The sequence below is a fragment of the Somniosus microcephalus genome, chromosome 18 (assembly GCF_052327205.1).
Source record: "Somniosus microcephalus isolate GS21.2 chromosome 18, FLI_Smic_1.0, whole genome shotgun sequence".
Classification (NCBI taxonomy): domain Eukaryota; kingdom Metazoa; phylum Chordata; class Chondrichthyes; order Squaliformes; family Somniosidae; genus Somniosus; species Somniosus microcephalus.
Window position 1 is genome coordinate 58,272,755 of NC_141004.1, and position 20,575 is coordinate 58,293,329.

The following is a 20,575-nucleotide window of genomic DNA, read 5'->3' on the forward strand; positions in this document are numbered from 1 at the left end:
TCTGAGTGAAGAAATTTCTCCACATCTCAGTCCTAAATGGCTGCCCCTTATTCTGAGATTGACCCCTGGTTCTGGACTCCCCAGCCAGGGGAAACATCCTCCCTGCATCTACCCTGTCAAGCCCTGTAAGAATTTTGTATGTTTCAATGAGATCACCTCTCATTCTTCTAAACTCGAGAGAATATAGGCCTAGTCTACTCAATCTCTCCTCATAAGACAATCCCCCCCAACACACATATCCCCCCCCCCCAACACACATATCCCAGGAACAAGTCTGGTGAACCTTCGTTGCACTCCCTCTATGGCAAGTATATCCTTTCTTCGGTAAGGAGACCAAAACTACACAATACTCCAGGGGGTTGATTTTGTGGAACCTGTCGGGAAGAAGGCGGGACTTCCCCTTTCAGGTTTCTGACCATCTACTTCGACGTCCAGCCAATCCGCACGATTTTCCCTTGATTGCCTTGTTGAGCCCGCCCAGCGGGCTCAGCAGGCCAATTAAGAGCCACCCGGCAACAAGTGACGTCACAGACTGAAATTTCATCTGTCAAGATTTCTGACAGATGAAATATCAGTGTTTTACAGCTGTTTGAAGCTGTCAAACACTGACAGTCTGATTTCTAAGATGAGTCCTTCTGCGCAGACTCATTTAGAAATCTCAGCAGCACTAAAAGCTGAAGGCTGTCACTTTTGACAGATCGCAGCCATTCAGCTTTCAGTTCCGGCTGAGTGCTGCGCTCCCGACGGCTACAGGAAGAAAGGCTGTTAAGGTAAGTAAAAGTTCTTTACACACTTTAGACACACCAAACACACTTACCTTTACACTCATGCACCCATCACTCACACGACCCCTCCAGCTCATTCAACCCGACGGCCCGCTGCTCTAACCTGGCGTGGTTTGGAGCCGTCGGGAAACCCACACGAAACCCCTCAAAATGGGGGTTAGGTTAAAAACTGCCTGTTAACTACCTGTTAACAGGCAGCTAATTGGCACTAATCCCTTCCCGCCTGGTTTTGGCGGGTCCCAGTGCGGGGCAGGTACCCGCCGCCCCTGAAACTTACGTGGGGCGGGGTTTTGGGCGGGATGGTGTCGGGACCCCCAAAGTCGGGATTTCCCCCCCCCCCACATGCCTGAAACCCCACCTGACGGCTCCCCGAAAATCTAGCCCCAGGTGTGGTCTCACCAGGGGCCTATATAATTGCAGTAAGATGTCTTTACACTTATACTCAAATCCTCTTGTAATAAAGGCCAATATAACAACAACTTGTATTTATATCGCGCCTTTAATGTAGTAAAACATCCCAAGGCGCTGCGCAGGCGTATTATAAGACAAAAAATTTGACACTGAGCCACATAAAGCGAAATTAGGGCAGGTGACCAAAAGCTTGGTCAAAGAGGTAGGTTTTAAGGAGCGTCTTGAAGGAGGAAAGAGAGGCAGAGAGGTTTAGGCAGGGAATTCCAGAGCTTAGGGCCTAGGCAACAGAAGGCATGGCCACCAAAGGTTGAGCGATTATAATCAGGGATGCTCAAGAGGGCAGAATTAGAGGAGCGCAGATATCCTGGGCTGGGTTGTGGGGCTGAAGGAGGTTACAGAGATAGGGAAGGGGCGAGGCCATGGAGAGATTTGAAAACAAGGATGAGAATTTTGAAATCGAGGTGCTATTTAACCAGGAGCCAGTGTAGGTCAGAGATCACAGGGGTGATGGGTGAACGGGACTTGGTGCGAGTTAGGACACAGGCAGCCGAGTTTTGGATGACCTCAAGTTTTTGTAGGGTAGAATGTGGGAGGCAAGTCAGGAGTGCTTTGGAATAGTCAAGTCTAGAGGTAACAAAGGCATGGATGAGGGTTACAGCAGCGTATGAGCTGAGGCAAGGGCGGAGACAGGCCATTTGCTTTCCTAATTGCTTGTTGTACCTGCATGTTAACTTTCAGTGATTCGTATACAAGGACACCCAGGTCCCTCTGAACACCAACATTTCCCAATCTCTCACCATTTAAAAAATACTCTTGCTTTTTTATTTTTCCTACCAAAGTGGATAACTTCACACTTCTCCACATTATATTCCATTTGCCATGTTCTTACCCACTCACTTAGCCTGTCTATATCCCCTTGAAGCCTTCTTGCATCCTCCTCACAACTTACATTCCTACCCAGCTTTGTATCATCAGCAAACTTGGATATATTACATTTAGTCCCCTCATCCAAATCATTGATGTAGATTGTGAATAGCTGAGGCCCCAAGCACTGATCCTTGCGGTACCCCACTAGTTACAGCCTGCCAACCCGAAAATGACCCGTTATTCCTACTCTCTATTTTCTGTCCGTTAACCAATCCTCAATCCATGCTAGTATATTACCCCCATGTCAAACACGATTTCCCTTTCATAAATTCGTGTTGACTCTGCCTAATCCTATTACTATTTTCTAAGTGCCCTGTTACCATGTTCTTAATAATAGGTAGCATTTTCCCATCTACTGGTGTCAGGCTAACTGGTCTGTAGTTCCCCGTTTTCTCTCTTCCCTCCTTTCTTAAATATTAGGGTTACATTTGCTACCTTCCAATCTGCAGGAATCGTTCCAGAATCTATGGAATTTTAGAAAATGACAACCAATGCATCCACTATCTCTACAGCCACCTCTTTCAAAGCCCTAGGATGTAGGCCATTGGGTTCAGGGGATTTATCGGCTATCAGTCCCATTAATTTCTCCGGTACATTTTTTTCACTAATACTCATTTCTTTCAGTTCCTCATTCTCGCTAGAGCCTTGGTTCTCCAGTATTTCTGGGAAGTTTTTTGCGTCTTCTTCCGTGAAGACAGACACAAAGTATTTGTTTAATTTCTCTGCCATTTCCTTATTCCCCATTATAATTTCTCCTGTCTAAGCCTGTAAGGGACCCACATTTACTTTCGCTAATCTTTTCCTTTTTACATACCTATAGGAAGCTTTTACAATCTGTTTTTATGTCTCTCGCTAGTTTACTCTCATTCTATTTTCCATTTCTTTATCAATTTCTTGGTCCTCCTTTGCTAAATTCTAAAATCCTCTCAATCCTCAGGCTTACTACTCTTTTTGGCAACATTATAAGCCTCTTCCTTTGAGCTAATACTATCTTCAACTTCTCTTGTTAGCCACAGTTGGACTTTTCCTGTAGGATTTTTGTGCCTTAAAGGAATGTATATTTGTTGTAAATTATGTAGTAATTCTTTAACTGCTAGCCATTGCTTGTCTACCGTCATACCTTTTAATGTATTTTCCTAATCTACCGTAGCCAACTCACCCCTCATACCTATGTAGTTTGCTTTGTTTAGATCTAAGACCCTAGTTTCGGATTTAACTAAATCACTTTCAAACTCAATATAAAATTCTACCATATTATGGTCAGTCTTCCCTAAAGGCCCTTTTAATATAAGGTTATTAATGAACCCTTTCTCATTGCACAATACTAGATCTAAAATAGCCTGTTCCCTCGTTGGTTCCTCAACATACTGATCTAGAAAACTATCATGCATACATTCCATGAATTTGTCCTCCACACTGTTACTGCAAATTTGGTTTGCTCAGTCTATATGTAGATTTAAAGTCCCCCATGATCACTGTATTACCCATGTTACATACCCCTCTAATTTCCTGATTTATACTCTGCCGTACATTACAACTACTGTTTGGGGGCCTATAAACAACTCCCACCAATGTTTTCTGCCCTTTGCTGTTTCTTAGCTCCACCCAAACTGATTCTACTTCTTGATTTTCGGAGCTAAGATCCTTTCTCTCTACTTTCATCATCCCATCCTTTATTATCAGGGCTACCCCTCCTCCTTTTCCATTATGCCTACCCCTTCTAAAAGTTATGTATCCTGGAATATTTAGTTCCCAACCTTGGCCACTTTGCAAACACGTCTCCGTTATGGCTATTAGGTCAAACCTGTTCATTTCTATCTGCACTATTAATTCATCTATTTTGTTGCGAATGTTTCACGCATTCAGATATAGTGCCTTTAGCTTTGACTTATTTCTATCTTTCCCTGATGTCACCTTCGTCACTGATGCGTTATTACCTTTGTTACTCTCTCTGTCCCTTCCTGACCCACTCTGCTTATTTTTACCCAAAACACTACTCTGCTCTCGAGCCTTGACATTTCTCTCGCTGCTTTTAAATTTACTCTTTCCTGAATCCTCCCACCCCTTCTTCATTAGTTTAAAGCTCTGTCTACTGCCCTAGTTATTCGGTTCACCAGGACACTGGTCCCAGCCCAGTTTAAGTGGAGCCCATCCCAGTGGAACAGCTCCCTCATTCCCCAGTACTGGTGCCAGTGCCCCATGAACTGAAACCCCTTCCTCCAACACCACTCTTTGAGCCACGCATTTAAACCTCTAATCTGTTTGTGCTATGCCATTTTCACGTGACTCGGGTAGCAACCCAGAGATTGTTACCTGAGGTAGAGGTTCTCCCTCAGCAGAACCTCTACCTATGTCGTTGGTTCCTACGTGGACTACAACAACTGGATCCCCCCCCGCCCGCCCCCCCACTCCAATTTCTTCTCCAGCCGCGAGGAGATGTCTTTAACCCTGGCACCGGGCAGGCAACACAACCTTCGTAACTTTCGGTCACGGCTGCAGAGAACCGTATCTATCCCCCTGACTATACTGTCACCTACCACAACTACATTCCCTTTCACTCCCCCCCCCACTTGAATGGCCTCCTGCACCATGGTGCCATGGTCAGCCTGCTCATCCATCCTGCAGGCTTTTCCCTCATCCACACAGGCAGCAAGAACCTCATACCTGTTGGATAAGGGAAAAGGCTGAGGCTCCTCCAGCACTGCACCTGGGGTCCCCTTACCTGCCTGAGTTGCAGTCACACACTCCTGTCCCTGACCACTAACCAGACCTGTACCACTACCTAACCTAAGGGATGTGACTGCCTCCTGGATCAAAGTGTCCAGGTAGCTCTCCCCCATCCCTGATGCCCCGCAATGTCTGCACCTCAGACTCCAGCTCAAAATCTCTGAGCTGAAGTTGCTCAAGATGCAGGCACTTACTGCAAACGTGGTTGTCCAGGATCACAATGTTCTCCACAATCTCCCACATGCTGCAGTTGTGGCACACCACCTGCACTGCCATCCCTATATGACCTTGTTTTATTTAATTAAATTTGTATTTAGGTAACTTAGTTTACAGTGTGGTTTCTTGACTACTTACTTGATCTAGATTAAGGTAAGGGTACTGAAATTAAATATCTACCTGTAACACAAAGCACTACAAGTAGTTAAGGCAAAAAGCAACAACTCCTTCCCCCCTCTTCTCCGAATTCCAACTCTTTCCAAATTCCCAACTAAAACACTCTGTTAAAGTCCCCTCTGTTTAATCCCGCTATGCGCAGAAGTTATGAAAAATGGCCACTGGCTAAGGTACTGGTGGGCAGTTGGCACTTTGGAACCATACCACGCATGAGTCTCTGTTCTCGGGAAAGGTGGGTGAATTAATTTTTATGGGGAGGAAGAAAACTAGTGTCAAAAAAAATTAACAGTGAGTAGTTATGCACATATACAAGAGCTTTCAATGTACAAAAGTATCATTTAAATTGCCTGATGGTTCATAGAATAGATTTGCTGAGCATTAACATCAGAACCAGTACAAAATTAGATTTTGAAGATTCATTACCTATTTATAATACTCTTGTAGAAAATATTTATATCTTCTTTAAATTGGAGTCTGTGGTGCTTTAAAAATCAGAAATTGGAAGAGTGCTTTTTTGACCAGATCTTTTCTGCAATAATGCTTCAGGAGTGATAATCTGATACCACTGTATTAAGTCTATTTCAGATAATGTAGCCTAGTGCTAATACCAAAGTTTTCTGCTTAGCAACAATTGGGTGCTAAAATTATTGTACATCTGATAATTGTTCCATGCTACCTGTATACCGTTGTAAAACTTTGTGGGCTATGCTGCTGATGTCATTTGGCAGCAGACGCGCTTGTTTTTAAGATTACTGTCTTCTGATTTCACTGAGCTAAAGGTTTATGACATGCACCTGCCTTTGCCCTATCTGTATCTGAACTGCACAAGAGTATCACTGGCCAGATAGTTTGCATCAGTGCAGAATCAGCAGTTGCACTGTCAGAATGTGCAGACAATTGACCTGTAGCTGGCAGGCGGTGATTCGAGATGGTGTGCTTGGACTTAATACCACTGTCTCACATTTTGGAGTTTACTGGAAGTTGTATCTAATGTTTATATTAAAGTTGTTTTAAATTAGGTGATGAAGAAACTTAAAAAAAACTTAGCAAAAGCATTGTAATCTGCAAGGGTTAGAGAAATGGCCACAGTGGCATTTCCAGTAACCGGTGTAACTGATATACAGATATTGAAATGAAAAGATTTTTTACAAAAATAACATCTTTTCATATCCAAAAGATCTTTATTGTAGAAATGTTGTGAACTAGCATGCTGATTTGGGAACATAGGAACAGGAGTAGGCCATTCAGTCCTCAAGCTTTTTCCACCATTTTATTAGATCATAGCTGATCTGTACATTTACCCGCCTTTGCTCCTTAGACACGACGGACTGAATCGCCTCCTTCTGTGCTGTATAATTCTATGATTCCCTTATCTAACAAAAATCCATCGATCTCAGTCTTGAAAATTTCAGTTGACCCAGCATCGACAGCCTTTTGAGGGAAAGAGTTCCAGATTGCCACTACCCTTTGTGTGAAAAAGTGCTTCCTGATTTCACTCCTGATTGTGCCCTCTTGGTTTGGAATCCTCCACCAGAGGAAATAGTTTTGAATCTTTTCATCATTTTAAACACTTTGATTAGATTACCCTCAACCTTATGAATTCCAGTGACTACAAACCATGTTTATTTAACCTGTCCTCATAATTTAACCCTTAAAGCCTCTTGATTTCACGAAGATCAATCGGACATTAACAATTCAATAGTCTGGCCTTGTGACAGAAGCATTCTGAAACCTAATTACAAAGAATGATGGGGAGATCGTCTTTTTTAAACACACCTGTTGCTTTCTCTTACAATGCTTTAGATTTGGGGAATAGATCAAATGTGACAGCAGCCTAATGCAACAATACAACCGCCACAGGACTTGATGACAGGCACTTTAACGAGGTGTGAACAGCAGGCCCGCTTAATATATTTTATCTTTGTAATTGACGTCTATGGTAATAGAAAATGGCTAGCACCATTTGCCCAATATAAGCGGTTGTCTAGGATAAACAGTGATTGTGTAAGTGGTGGCACTGTATATGGCAAGTATAAATTTATATTGCATAGGCATGGTGGAAAAGTAATCAGGAAGTATATGTAACATTTGCAAGGTGTGAGTGTATGCATTCTTGGAATGCTAAAGGTGCTATATAAATGCAAGTAGTTGTATCTTTTTCATTCAATGTTTATGTTGACTGAACATTGAGTAGTAATTATAAAGTGAGCGATAAGCTTTGTTTATATTATAGGTATTTTCTTAACGGGATTTTCTCACTCAATTGAACAGTTTTTGAGGTGATTCAGTTCTCGGCCAAGGCCTGTGGAGAGAGAAAGAGTTAACGTTTCAGGTCGATGACCTTTCGAAACTGGTTCTGACGAAAGGTCATCGACCTGAAACGTTAACTCTGTTTCTCTCTCCCCAGATGCTGCCTGACCTGCTGAGTATCTCCAACATTTTCTGTTTTTATTTCAGATTTCCAGCATCCGCAGTATTTTGCTTTTGTTTCACCATATTGATTTATTTGTACATTATATTGTTCCGGCGGCCATGGGTTTGGTAATGTGATGACTGCGTTACATCATGAGCTCTTTTATTTACTCCTAGCATTCACCAGGAAGGAGCCTCCCCCGTGCGCAGCTTTCCTTTTGTGTCCTTTTGGTTTTTGCCCATTTTTTTGCGAGGAGCCAATCGGAACCCAGTTGTAGGCGGAGGCATGGAGAGGAGCCAATCGCATGTGCCAATGCTTAGCGCTTGTGGGTCTGGCCGAGGGCCAATGGGCGCTTTTGATACTGTTTGGGTGCGAGGGGCCAGCTGAGGTGAGCCGGGTCCGGGCACAGAAACCGGCTCTAACACGCGGGTGAGTGCCGTCTGAGGCCCACAAACACTCTTTAAAAGTTGCTTTCGTCCTTTCAATCCCAGACAGCTGGGGAAAAGACGCGGCTCCGGGGCGGGCGAAGCTGAGCAGCAACCTAGAGATTTGATCTGGTTGGTTAGTTGGCCGGCAGATAGATTGAAAACTGGGACAGGTACAACCGCCGGTTCAAGTGAATGAATTTAATGGGGAACAATGGCAGTACCTTCATTCCTAGTATTGGTATCGCACAAACCGGCTTGGTAATGTTTGGGTGACGGCATGAGCAATAGTCACTGGCAAATCGGTGCTTGCACTGTGGAATAGGTTTTGTGGTGAAAGAGCAACATTGTAACCCAGGAATGGTAAAACTTTATATCTAAAGGAAATCGGAGATAAATGTTTCACTTAGTGATTGTCTATCTCGCAATGGTTGTATTTTCACTTTTCAATTGGATCTTCGGTTGATTTTTTGTTAATAGATTCAAAATCATTATAATTGTGATAACCGGGGATGTCGAGCCGGATTTTCATTGAATATAATTTTGAACACGAAACAGCGATTTACTTGTACTTCTTGCAATTTAATATACTGTATTCGCTGCTCACGATGCGGTCTCCTCTACATTGGGAAGACCAAACGCAGATTGGGCGACCGCTTTGCGGAACACCGCCATTCAGTCCGTACGGGTGACCCTGAGCTTCTGGTTGCCTGTCACTTTAATTCACCGCTCCGCTCCCACTCTGATCTCTCTGTCCTCGGGCTATTGCATTGTTCCAGTAAAGCTCAACGTAAGCTCGAGGAACAGCACCTCCTCTTTCGATTGGGCACTTTACAGCCTGCCGGACTCAACATTGAGTTCAACAATTTCAGATAATTATCCCTGTCCCCATTTTTCATGCAGTATGATTTTTGCCGTTCCCATTTGCAACATTTTATCTTTCCTGCCTCTTACAAAAGTACAGAATGTTCTTTCTACTTCTTCCTCCCCGCCTAACCCCCACCCCCTGTCTCTGCACCTGCTTAATATCTGTTACATCTCCAGCTTTTTCCAGTTCTGATGAAGGGCCCCAGACCTGAAACGTTAACTCTGTTTCTCTCTCCACGGATGCTGCCTGGCCTGCTGAGTATTTTCAGCATTTTCTGTTATTACAAATTTTATACTTCCAAGCAAGTTTGGGAATTTGCTATAGTCTTGTGCATATCTAGTATTGCATGTAGGCCTGACCGGAAAGGGGTAGTGGGTTCACTTCCCTGAGAGACATTAGTGAACCAGTGGGCTTTTACTACAATCCAGCAGCTTTAGTGGTCATTATTTGTGGTGCTAGCCCATAAAGTACAAGATTTATTGAATTCAGTTTCGTAACTTGTCAAGATGTAATTTGAACTTGCTAGTGCAATACCGTAATCACCACATTGCCAACCCCTCTGTAAGCTCCACATTGTCAAGGATACAGCTGCCCCAAATCCTAACCTCCCCTATTGCCCACAATCATCTACACAGACTCCCTGTGTATATATTAAATTTAAAATCCTTGTTTTCATCTTTGCTCTTATTCAACCCTGCTGCAACAACCTCCTTCAGCCGTGCAACCCCTTGCACACTCGACTGGCCTCCTGTGCAAACCCCTCCTTTCACTCCATTAAAGATGGTAGAGCTTTCAATCGCCTCAGCCATCTTAATAATAATCAACTTTATTGTCATTGTTAAATCTCTTTGTCTCTCTACGCCTACATTTTAAAAGCCTTCTCGAAGCCCATCTTGTCAACCTAGACTTCAGCCACCTCTCCTAATCTCTTTCCCATAGCCTGGTGTCCATTCTCTTATTTCTCTGCAAAGTGACATGGAACATTTTTTTATTACATATTAAAAAGTGTGTATAGTTGGATTGACCCAAATCAAATGTGTGGCTAGAGTTGCATCCTTGTTTTCCAAGTTCATGCATAAACATCTGCAGTGTCAAGAGTAAAGTGCTTTAGCTGGATTAATACCAACAGCACTCGAAATCACCATTTGTTGACATTTCCTTGTATAAATTTCAAAATGGCGTATGTAATTTTTATACTCTTCGAAATTATAATTCCCTGTGTCAAATAGAATTTTGTAACTGCTTTAGACTGGGACTTTGTTCCTCAGTTTGGTACTAATTGGTTCCTAGTTTAATGATTGTAGAGAGCTTGATCCATGTGTGCAAATCAATCCTCGTAAGTATGCTAGTAGCAACTTCCCAATATTCCAAGTCAACTGTTCCGATCACATTTTTGACAGCAGTTGTTGGTGAAAGAGGGTAAGGATGTCCATAGTTGTCAAGATTTGTGCAAAAGAAATGCAGGGAAGTAAGAAGAGTTGATGTTCCAAATAATTTTTTAAAAACCGTATTCTTTTGAGACGGTAAAGCAAGATGTGGGGGAAAAGTAGAAGTTATAAAACTGCTTCCGTTCTGACGGCAAAATGGAGGAAGGAGGCAGAGGCCAGTATTATATGCATTAAAATAATAATAGTTGTCTTGGGTAGCATTACAGGGCTGCAACACAATCTTAGTTGAATGATTTATAAAGTTGGCTCAGGATGATCTATGGTTGTGACTTTCTTAAAATCCCTTAATCTCTGCAGGATTTTAATGCACTTGAAGCCATCTATTACATTTTAAAAGTACCCAAATATCTTTTTGTGAAGATTTCTGTGTCCTAAGATCTTTGAATTTGTAAAATGCATACAATTCAGAAGTTAACAAAAATATTTTTATATTGAATTCTCGTTTACGCTCATCTATATTTTGTGAACACATTAAGATTTTATGAAACTATTGTGGAGTTTCATTGCACAGCGGTTGTAGGAGGAGTGCATTGATACATCCTGGTTTCTTATGGCTGATTGTTCTGAAATCATCACAACTTAAAGATGTCGAGGCTGTTTTTGTTTTGTGTCTTCGTTTTGGACAAATATTTTTGTTATACTATGGAGCTAGTTTCATAATGAACAACTGTACCTTAAAAAAACAGTAGCTTTGTGTAATGTTGCAGGTTAAGTTGTTGAGCTAATAAATGACATTCGTGTAGTGATTGATCTGATGATGGATAAGGTGAGACTTGTGGTGACGCGTAGTGTCCTATTAGAGCAGTGTCATTGGCTGTCGGATTTCATCAAGGTGGACTCAAACAGATGGAGTGCTAGTATAATCTGTCTACAATACCGACTGTTACTTTCCTAGTAGGTACTGCTCAAGTTACAACGATGACTGAAAGTGAATTTCCATGATGTGTAATATAGTTGTCACTATCGGTGTGGCCAATTTCCATGTGTTGAAGAAGGGGAGATTGAGAACATGTACACAGAAAGGAGAATTAGCACCTTTTTTAGGTTTTGGCGGGGGGGGGGGTTATTTCATGCCCTGGCTTGGCAAATGATGGCTTATTTAAAGAAAAAAAGTGAAAAATGTGCTCGTGTTTGAGTTGAAAGAATACAGGACTTATTTTCCTCTGGCAGTTTAAAAAAAATCTTGCGTGTTCATATCTTGGGTTGTGCACTATTCACTGCTTAAGGTTTGGCAGCTAGCTTGCTTCCAGATCCCTATCCGTGCACTTCTTGAGCCAGATACTATGATGTGTGCAAATAGGTGAGGCGAATGGCTTCCTAGGTAGAAAGCACTTTGTTTCTACTTGGTGCAATATCTGGTACAGCTGAGATTAGGAGCTCTCACATGGAAGTATGACCTACTCATGTCCTACCTTATGACTATTGGAGCAGCACCATACTGTACTTGGTTTTTGTACAGAAGGAAATGACTAGGTGGTTCAATCTGAACATGCATGGGGTCTCTGCATAGTCAAGATACTGTGCTTCTAATGTTCTTGAGAGCTGAAGAAGTTTAATTTTGCAGCTGTACCCAGGCAAGCGAATGGAAATTTAAGGGCTTTTTGTTTACCGACCTTCAACTTCTTGAACTTTGATCTTCTGGTTTAGAATGTCATTTGAGCTTCTGAATGACATTACAGTCTTGAATGCACTTCAGTTAATTATGTTCAATGCTATACTGCTGACATCCAAACCACAAAAGAATCTCGAGCTGTCTGTACACATCATCCAAATTCAGAGGTAGTTGCAGTTCATAATGCCGTTCAACAGCATTGTTATAGTGGCTGTTGTTTTTGTTCTGAGTGATTTATGCTGCTATGCTCACTGTGATGAGGTTTGACGATTTGAATAACTTTGTCTTCGCTCTTAACTTGTCTACTGTTGTGTTCTTATCTCCATTTCCTAAGGGTAAGGGGTACAGCATTAGTTAGGACAAGTCTTGCATGACCTGGCAGGAGAAACCAGTGACGTAGAGTGATGGTACTGTAGATAATAGAGCTACTACATATTTGTGTAGGATTCAAAATGGATGCAAAACCGGTTTGCTTTTGAGACTAGAGCAATAATACACTGCCATTAATTATGTACGCCTTATTAAATTTCTATTGCTATTTTGCATGTTATTTGTAACGACTATTTTTAGCACTTCTCATTTTTGAAAGGTCATGCAACATCATGGCTGTAACAAATGAATGAAGCTATGCTTATTCACTTCATTGCCTCTTGTCTTTGTGAGTTCAGTGGATACCTATGAGTGGTAGAAAACAATTAATATACCTTGTGGGTTATTTGAGTTGTAAACGGCATGAGTTTTTACTTTTTTAATTTGTCAGCCTTTTAAACCCCCGTGTCAGTTTGTAACCCCACCCCCCCAGAGTGTATAATAAACAGTGTAGCAAATACATTTGGATTTGGGCAGGGTGTGTGTTTGCTGAGTTGTAACAAACAGATGAAGAATCATATGAATGATATTCAAATTTAAATGACAGGTATTTTTGAACAGTTTTACAGAAATGCAAAGTCGGTATTGGAAGTAGAGGTTAAGTGACTCTGGCAGCTGCTGAGATGTTTGCCCTGTTATTGAATCCAGCTTGATAATAAATTGCCTGAGGTCATGACCAGCATAACTATTTGAAATTTCTTTTGGGTAGGGGGGAGGAATTGTAGATCTTTAAAATAAGTAGGGATGCATAATGAAGACTAAGTACAAAGTGGGATACAGACAGCTCTTCTATCATTCATATACTAAGTGTTGGACACTGCACATGTGGTATAAAGTTTATATTGTAGCTAATTCTCTAGTTCAGGAAACTTTTATCCGGCACCGATGGGACCGGTGTGGTGCCGGTTTATCCAAAAAGTCCGGATTACAGAGAGATATACTTACCAAGGTACGAGAGCCCCGTACACGGCCACAGGTGCAGGAGCCCCGGTTACACGGCACTTGTGCAGGAGTCCCGGTTACACGGCCACAGATCCAGGAACCCCGGTTACACGGCCACTAATATATAGTAAAACTTACCTGAACCTACTCCTGAATTTTGCCGGTTAACAGAGATTTTAAAAGAGAGTTTCCTGTATGGTGAATTTGTAATGTATACAATATTTTGCCAAAGCATTGAGAGTCAGTCTTCCTGCTAACCTTCTCCTCTCTAGAAGGTGTTAACTGTTATTGCTGGAGAATTGGTCCTCGGGTGCTGGTTGCCCTCCAATATCTATTGCAAGTGGCTGTTCATTGTATGAGCTTAGATGGTGAGTATTGGCAGACTATTGATCTGTTGGGAGGTATGGGCATCACAGCTAAGTCTGACCCTGCCTGTTTGTGTGCACACATTATCTCTATCTCTTTCAATACTAGTAACGCTGTTATCGGGTAGAATATTCAGTGCCAAGGGTACTTTCATTTTGTATTTTTGCTTTCCAGCCCTCTTCCTCTGTAACTTGCGGGGGGGGGGTGTGGGGGGGTGGTCTTGCTTCCCTTGTGTTAAATGTTAACTTAGAACTTTGTTTTTGTAGGCTGACTGCAGTCATTTGGGCCAACTGGTTTGCAGCATGGCTTCAGGTGGCAGCGATGGAGACCCTTTCAGAACAAATCCAGCCAAAGCGCAGAAGAGCCGTCGTAGGCACCCATCAAGACCTGTCACAGGTGAGTGCTAGCCTTTAAGTAATTCAAAAGATTGTGCATCCTATAATTCTACAGATACATTTGTTAGAGATGTAGATCCACTAGAAGTAGGGGGAAGAGTCTGAACAACCTAATTACCTGTTGACTTTTTCTTTGTAAAAGTAGAGGAACACAAAAACAGGCTTCGTAAACGTCCACATGGTAAGCAAGATGCCTTTGCATAATTTGGATTTTAATTGGTAATGACAGTTCTAAATTATACCTACTGAGTTTCTGATCTATATATTTTTCATATGCACTATGCTTTATAAAACATACTTTTATGATTTTTCTGTGTGCTGTGGTGGTTGAAATCTACCCCAGACTATAAATGACAGGCTTGTGCTCCATTGATATCTCGTCCCACTGACAATTTCTGATTTGGAATTCTTATAGTAAACGTTGGTGGGCATTTACTTGTGGGGACATCACAAGAGTCTGCTCTTTTTCTCGTCTGGTAACATTCTATTTGTTGTCCAGTGTGATGTATTAAGGATGGTCACTACATGGTGCCACAGGGTCATTATTATTACTTATGAAATCATACAGAAAGGCGTGGTGCATTCATAAAGGGGAGAACAGAAGAATTACGTGGGGCAGGGGTGGGTGGGGCTATCCTTGCTTTACGCAGAATGGATATATTTGTTAGCAAACCCAAACAGTTACTAGTTCTGTTAATGCACAGTCTGAAAAAGTATATAGGTTCTAATTGCCCAGAGTGATGAAGGGTCCCAGACCTGAAACGTTGACTGTTTCTCTCTCCACGGATGCTGCCTGGCCTGCTGAGTGTTTCCAGCATTTTCTGTTATTTCAGATTTCCAGCATCTGCAGTATTTTGCTATTTTACAAATTGAGATGGGCTCGTTCTGAGTTCTGACATTCCTAGCATTGGTGCATATTCTAGGACAAATGCTGTTAAATGCACTAAAGTTTTTAAAGTGCCAATTCATTCAAACGCCTGACTTTAATCAGTTTTGACTTCTAACTTCTTTGATAGTGAGTATGCATGTGAATGTAGCTTTTGTCATCCTCTTACCTTAAACAGGCAGGGGACATGCAACCTGTTCAATGACCTCTGCAGTACTGCTTTTAACTGCTCATAACTCAGTTGACATTGGTCCACGGGACCTGCGTTTGACAATGGACCAGGGAGAATAATGGTTAATTTGATGGTTCATTGAGTATATGCTGAGGCTTGCTTCTTGCAGTGTGCTGCCCAACAGGAAGCTGCTTTTGTAGATTTTTTTTACTAATCACCTCCAACAAACATCCAAACAACTGTGTGAACAGTGTACCTTTTTTGGTTTCTGTTATGTTTCTCTGATATTTACGGTGGGTCAGTGACTTGTCAGCTACAGATTCTGCTGCCTTTTCAAGTGTTGATGTATGCAAGAGATCTAGGGTGACACATTCTCTGTGGCAATGGTCTTTGTTCACTCCTTATGGAGAAGAGCATGGCAGCATCTCTGCCTTTTTGTCTGACTCTGCAAAATTGGAAACCTATGTGCAATAAACATGGTTACGGATTTATATCCTAGGTCTTTTATATAGTTCCAATACATTTAATGTTTCTGGTTATTTATGGTACAGTGTAGTTTAGGGGAAACCTCAACCAACCTCTTCGTGCTAGCTTCCTGTTTGTGTTGACTTGGAACATGAGTCATCGACAATGTACTGATACCAAGTAATTAAAGTGTCTGTCCAGTGATAAGACTGCTGTGTCATGTGAACGTGATACAGTACATGGGGTTTTTTGACAACTTTTGCCCCTTCACCTCACCTCTCCCCTTATTGCTGGGAACTTTTCCATGTATGCTGCTCACCCTTCTGTACTCGCTTAAGTGGCTGCTGTTCATGTGTAAGCCTCAGCGGTGAGTGCTAGTGGGCTATTCAACTGCAGTGTCGATAACAGATGAGCCCAGTCCTATCCTTGCCTGATCTTGGGAAGAAAGGGATAAGCCAGGAAATTAAATGAGTTAGTCTTACTTCATTTGTAGGTAAACTTCTAGAGTCCATAATACAGATGGAAATTAGTGAACAGTTGGAAAGGCATGGGCTAATCGGAGACATTCAGCATTGATTTGTAAAAGGTAGGTCATGCTTGACTAATTTAATTGAATTTTTTGGGGAAAATTAGAGTGTGTAGATAAAGGGAAATGTGGTAGATGTTGTGTTTAGGGATTTTCAAAAGGTGTTTGATAAGTTGCCACATAATGAAAGCTAAGATGCATGGTATTAAACGGAATATAACTATATGGATGGTTAGGGAACAGAAAGCAAAGAATAGAGGTGAATGGATATGTTTTGGATTAGCAGTATGTTGGGTAGTGGTGTGCCCCAGAGATCTATATTGGGACCTGTTTTTTCCATTTATATAAATGACTTGCACATAGGCATTCTGAGGAAGTTTGCTAAAATGCCAAATTAAAAGGTATGGGAAACGGTGCAGAAGAATTCAGAAGGCAGATTAGCAAAGTGGGCATATACAAAGAGATGTGAAATAGTAGAATTTGGGAAAGGAAATAGTGAAAGGAAATCTACCCGAAAGGATAAGATCCTTAACGTGGAGGAAATAAAGATATTTTGGGGTGCACATACAAAGATCTGTAAAGCTGGAAGTGTAGGTAGGAAAGGCCATAAAAAACAATGGTATGCTGGATTTTATACTGCAGGTCATTGACTATAAAAGCAGAATAATTATAATGATTTTGTACAAGACATTGGTTAGGGCTGATTGGCGGCCTCCTGTGCTGTAAATTAATTTAATTTATATTGAGTGTACATGCACGTACTTCCAACAGTGTAACTGGATAGCGATCAGGACTAGGAACACTGGTGAGTTTTCCCTTTCCTAACAGGAGCAATGAGGCTAATTGTAGCGCCACCCCCTCACTCCACCCAAGCTAACTCTGCACAAACCAAGAATCAAATCTGGGTCTTCCCAGGTCTGAATGGCTCAATTACTCATTAGCTAAACTTGTGAAGCCATTGGGGGAACTGCCACAGCTGGTACATTTGTAGGCTGGTACATTTTTCTACAATGGCTGGTACAGTGTGGATCCACAATGTCTTAAGTATTTTGACCTAGCATTCTTCAATTCCAAATCTAAATGAATCCCTTTTTGTATGTTTCAGTTTCAGACATGGGCACTGTTTTTGTTTATCAAACATTCAGACAATTCAAATAACTTGCAGGCACTTTATAAGTGGATGTGAACATGGGTGGAAATGCAGGACAGAACACTGTTCATTATCTACAGATTCATTTTTAAGAGATGTGGCTTAATATTGATCTCTGCATGTGTGCTATTTTTATGGTTTGTGCTGAGCTTGGTTTGTAGAGGAGGTACAGCATTAGTTTAAATGGTTTGGTATTTGCTGCTATACTACTGGTAAAAAATGAGACTTTTTCCTCTCTTCCCCTTTGTGCCCTGATGTGTGGACCCACTGGTATGGTTTCATGAGTTTTTGCTGCCCTCCTTAACCTAGACAGGAGTGCCGGTGTGCTTTTGAATCACTGTTAACATCGTCCAATGCTTTCTTGCTTTGTGCGCGCACACACCCTTTGAAGCATGAGTTGAGATTGGCTGCACATGGGTGATATAGTAGCTTAGCAAACCGTCTGCTGATCTTTTGCTCTTCATGAAACCTAAAGGGCGGATAGCGTGAAAGTCTCCCCTCTCTGTGGTCTGTGAAAGCCCTAAGTGAAATATGTTGTCCTTTTTAACCCCATTCCTTGTTGGCAAGAGTTTGTGGCGCAATAGTCCGACTAGTGGGAAATGGAAAAATCGCACTGATAAGTAGAGTGTGTTTGAAGTTAATGTACTTTGTTGAGACCAGTAGAGCGGTTTTGTTGTGCGTCTAATCACCCTGCAGTTGATGCTGATACTGGGTTCAGGAAGTGGAAATTCATTCCGCAGCACTGACTTCCTTTAGTCATGTTGTCGTTATTTTTGGAATAATGTAGCTAGGTGATCACTCAGTCAACTCCTTCATGCTAATTTCCTGTATGTGTTGACTAAGGCTTGAGTCATCCATTACATATCGATACCGAGTCCTTGACCACAAAAATTCCCAAAGAGCTGATTGTTTAAATGCACTATAAAAATGTAAGTGTTTAGGATGAGTGTCTGAAACATCTGCTAATGTATTTAGTGTCTGAAATATTTGCAAATGTTTCATTCAGTATTTGTAGCTGTGAATGTTGGACCTTGGTTACTACTGATTTTTGATGCCACCCAAATCCTGTTTTATACAAATTGCTACTGTAATATCATTAAGACTTTGTACTGTTTATCGCAGCAATACAGTCTGGAATACTTTCAGAGGTAGGTTTGTTGTCAAATATATGGCACATTATTTGGGGGGGAAAATGTCCAATTGACCACATAATCTCATTTAAGCTAAGGAAAAGGTTATTGGTCAGGATGACTTGATGATTATTGGTGGGTTGAGCACCGGATTGAACTATGTGCTGCTTCTCGCGTCTTCTATCACTACACTGTGCAAAAATCTGTATGCCATGGGTGATGGGATTCTCATGTACTTCTGTGGACCTGCAGTTCCACATAGGAGTAGGTCAATTGCTAAGAGAGAAATTAACTCTACAAGCAAGCACTTTATGTTACTCTGTTTTTAAGGAGTTTTCTTCACAGTGGAATGATGTAGAAATACTCTGGAGACTGATTAGTTAGTTGAACACATAGATGCCAACTGAGTGGATTGCCATGCCCTGAATCACTTCAGCAAGTTCATTCTTACTGTTTGCATTAAATGAACAAGTGGGTGTAATTCTGGGTATCTTCAAAAGTGCACGTGGTTTATAGGTGACCATTTACTATTAAATGGAACTCTCGAGGTAACTTCCTCTTAACAGTTAACCTGCTGAGAATCTGAAAAATAATAGGCCAGATTTTGCTGAAAAGATAACGGTACGTGAATGCCGTACTTCATCTCCGTGATTTTCATGAAGTTGCTGGATTTGCACATTAATTGCCCATTAAACTCATAATAGAAAGTTAAATTTAGTAATTAACAACATAAGTGCCCTTTTGACAATGTGATAATTGTTGATGACTGCCAATCACCCTCTGTTACCCAGAAAGTGAATAATTATAAGCTTTGAGTCTCAATCCTTTAGGTTGTGAATTGTTTTAGGAGATTTTTAAAAATATCACATTTTAAATGTGTCAATTTTTTTTTTGCTTTTCTGCCTCTTTCTCAATCCAAACTTTCCCTCTATTTTTCTTTCGGTCCTTCCTCTTTATTTCTCAATCCTTAAATCTCATTGGTTAAGGTGATATATTTGTCCCATTGTTCAAGATCCTAGATGATCTGTTTTATCCCATTGTTGTTTGTGGGAGCTTGCTGTGTGCAAATTAGCTGCTGCGTTTCTTGCATTACAACAGTGATGACACAAAAGCACTTTGGCTGTAAAGTGCTATGTGACGTCTTGAGGTTGTGAAAGGCGCTATATAAATGCAAGTTTTTTAAAACAGCTTTCTTTAAATATTTAAGCAGTTTCTCATTCGCCATCACTACCCCCTTCATGTAGTTGAGTAGGTACGAACATTCTGTGTCATTATCACTAGGTAGTTTTGGATGTAGAAGGCCCTCTATTCCCTGCCCTCTTAGATTTTTCCCTTTCCAAGATACCAACATTGCCATCTTCCGTTATTTGTTTTTAAATGAGCCCTATGTTCTGGCCAGCTAATAACCTGTGTAAAGAAATGCTTTAAAACATTGTCTTGAATTAGTCCTTCACTATCCAGACTCTGCGCTCTTGTCTTGCTGCCCTGATGCATCTGTACACAATATTTCAGATTTGCTTTCTCTATTCTATTAAGTAACTCTCCTTCTACTCAGTCCTCTCTCAGATAAGCTAAGGCTCTTTACCCGCAAAGACTTATCAAATTTTTCCTTTTCTCTCTGACAAATGGAATTGGCTTTGTTGATCTCCTCTGCACCGCCTCTGAGGTTAGGAAGGCTCCCATGTGCCATGGCAAACAGACTTCTGGCTTAGCTTGTCAGATGTTCACATGCTCCAGTTTACATTTTATTGTTCCAGTATGCTGCATCTTGGAACTTTAACCTGATGTACCACTGATTTTTTTATATTTCTCGGGCTATTATGGTCTATCGTGTGCCGTGCTGAGGGAGTGCTGCACTGTCGGAGGTGTCGTCTTTCGGATGAGACTTTAAATCGAAGTGTCGTCTGCCCTCTCAGGTGGACGTAAAATATCCCAAGGCACTATTTGGAGAAGAGAAGGGTGTCCTGGCCAATATTTACCCCTTAATCAACATCACTAAAACAGATTATCTGATCATTAGCTCATTGCTGTTTGAGGGATCTTGCTGTGCGCATATTGGCAGCTGCTACATTGCTTACACTACAAAAGTGACTACGCTTCAAAAGTACTTAGTTGACTGTAAAGCCTTTGAGACATCCTGAGGTTAAGAAAGACGCTTTGGAAAA

The 20,575-nt window shown here is 41.5% G+C and overlaps 1 protein-coding gene across 3 annotated transcripts in view; it reads left to right on the forward strand.

The window, feature by feature from the left end:
• LOC147105300 (bcl-2 homologous antagonist/killer-like) overlaps positions 1-20,575 on the forward strand; it is a 60,871-nt gene that overhangs the window by 8,044 nt on the left and 32,252 nt on the right. The window contains exons 1-2 of one of the 3 annotated variants that reach the window (XM_086011530.1): positions 8,003-8,085; positions 13,953-14,082. In XM_086011530.1, the coding sequence (XP_085867656.1) occupies positions 13,989-14,082 (94 nt within the window). In that variant the 5' untranslated portion in view covers positions 8,003-8,085; positions 13,953-13,988. Of the gene's footprint in view, positions 1-8,002; positions 8,086-8,136; positions 8,255-13,952; positions 14,083-20,575 lie in introns of those variants that run through there. The other 2 variants (XM_086011531.1, XM_086011529.1) reach the window with 2 other exon arrangements.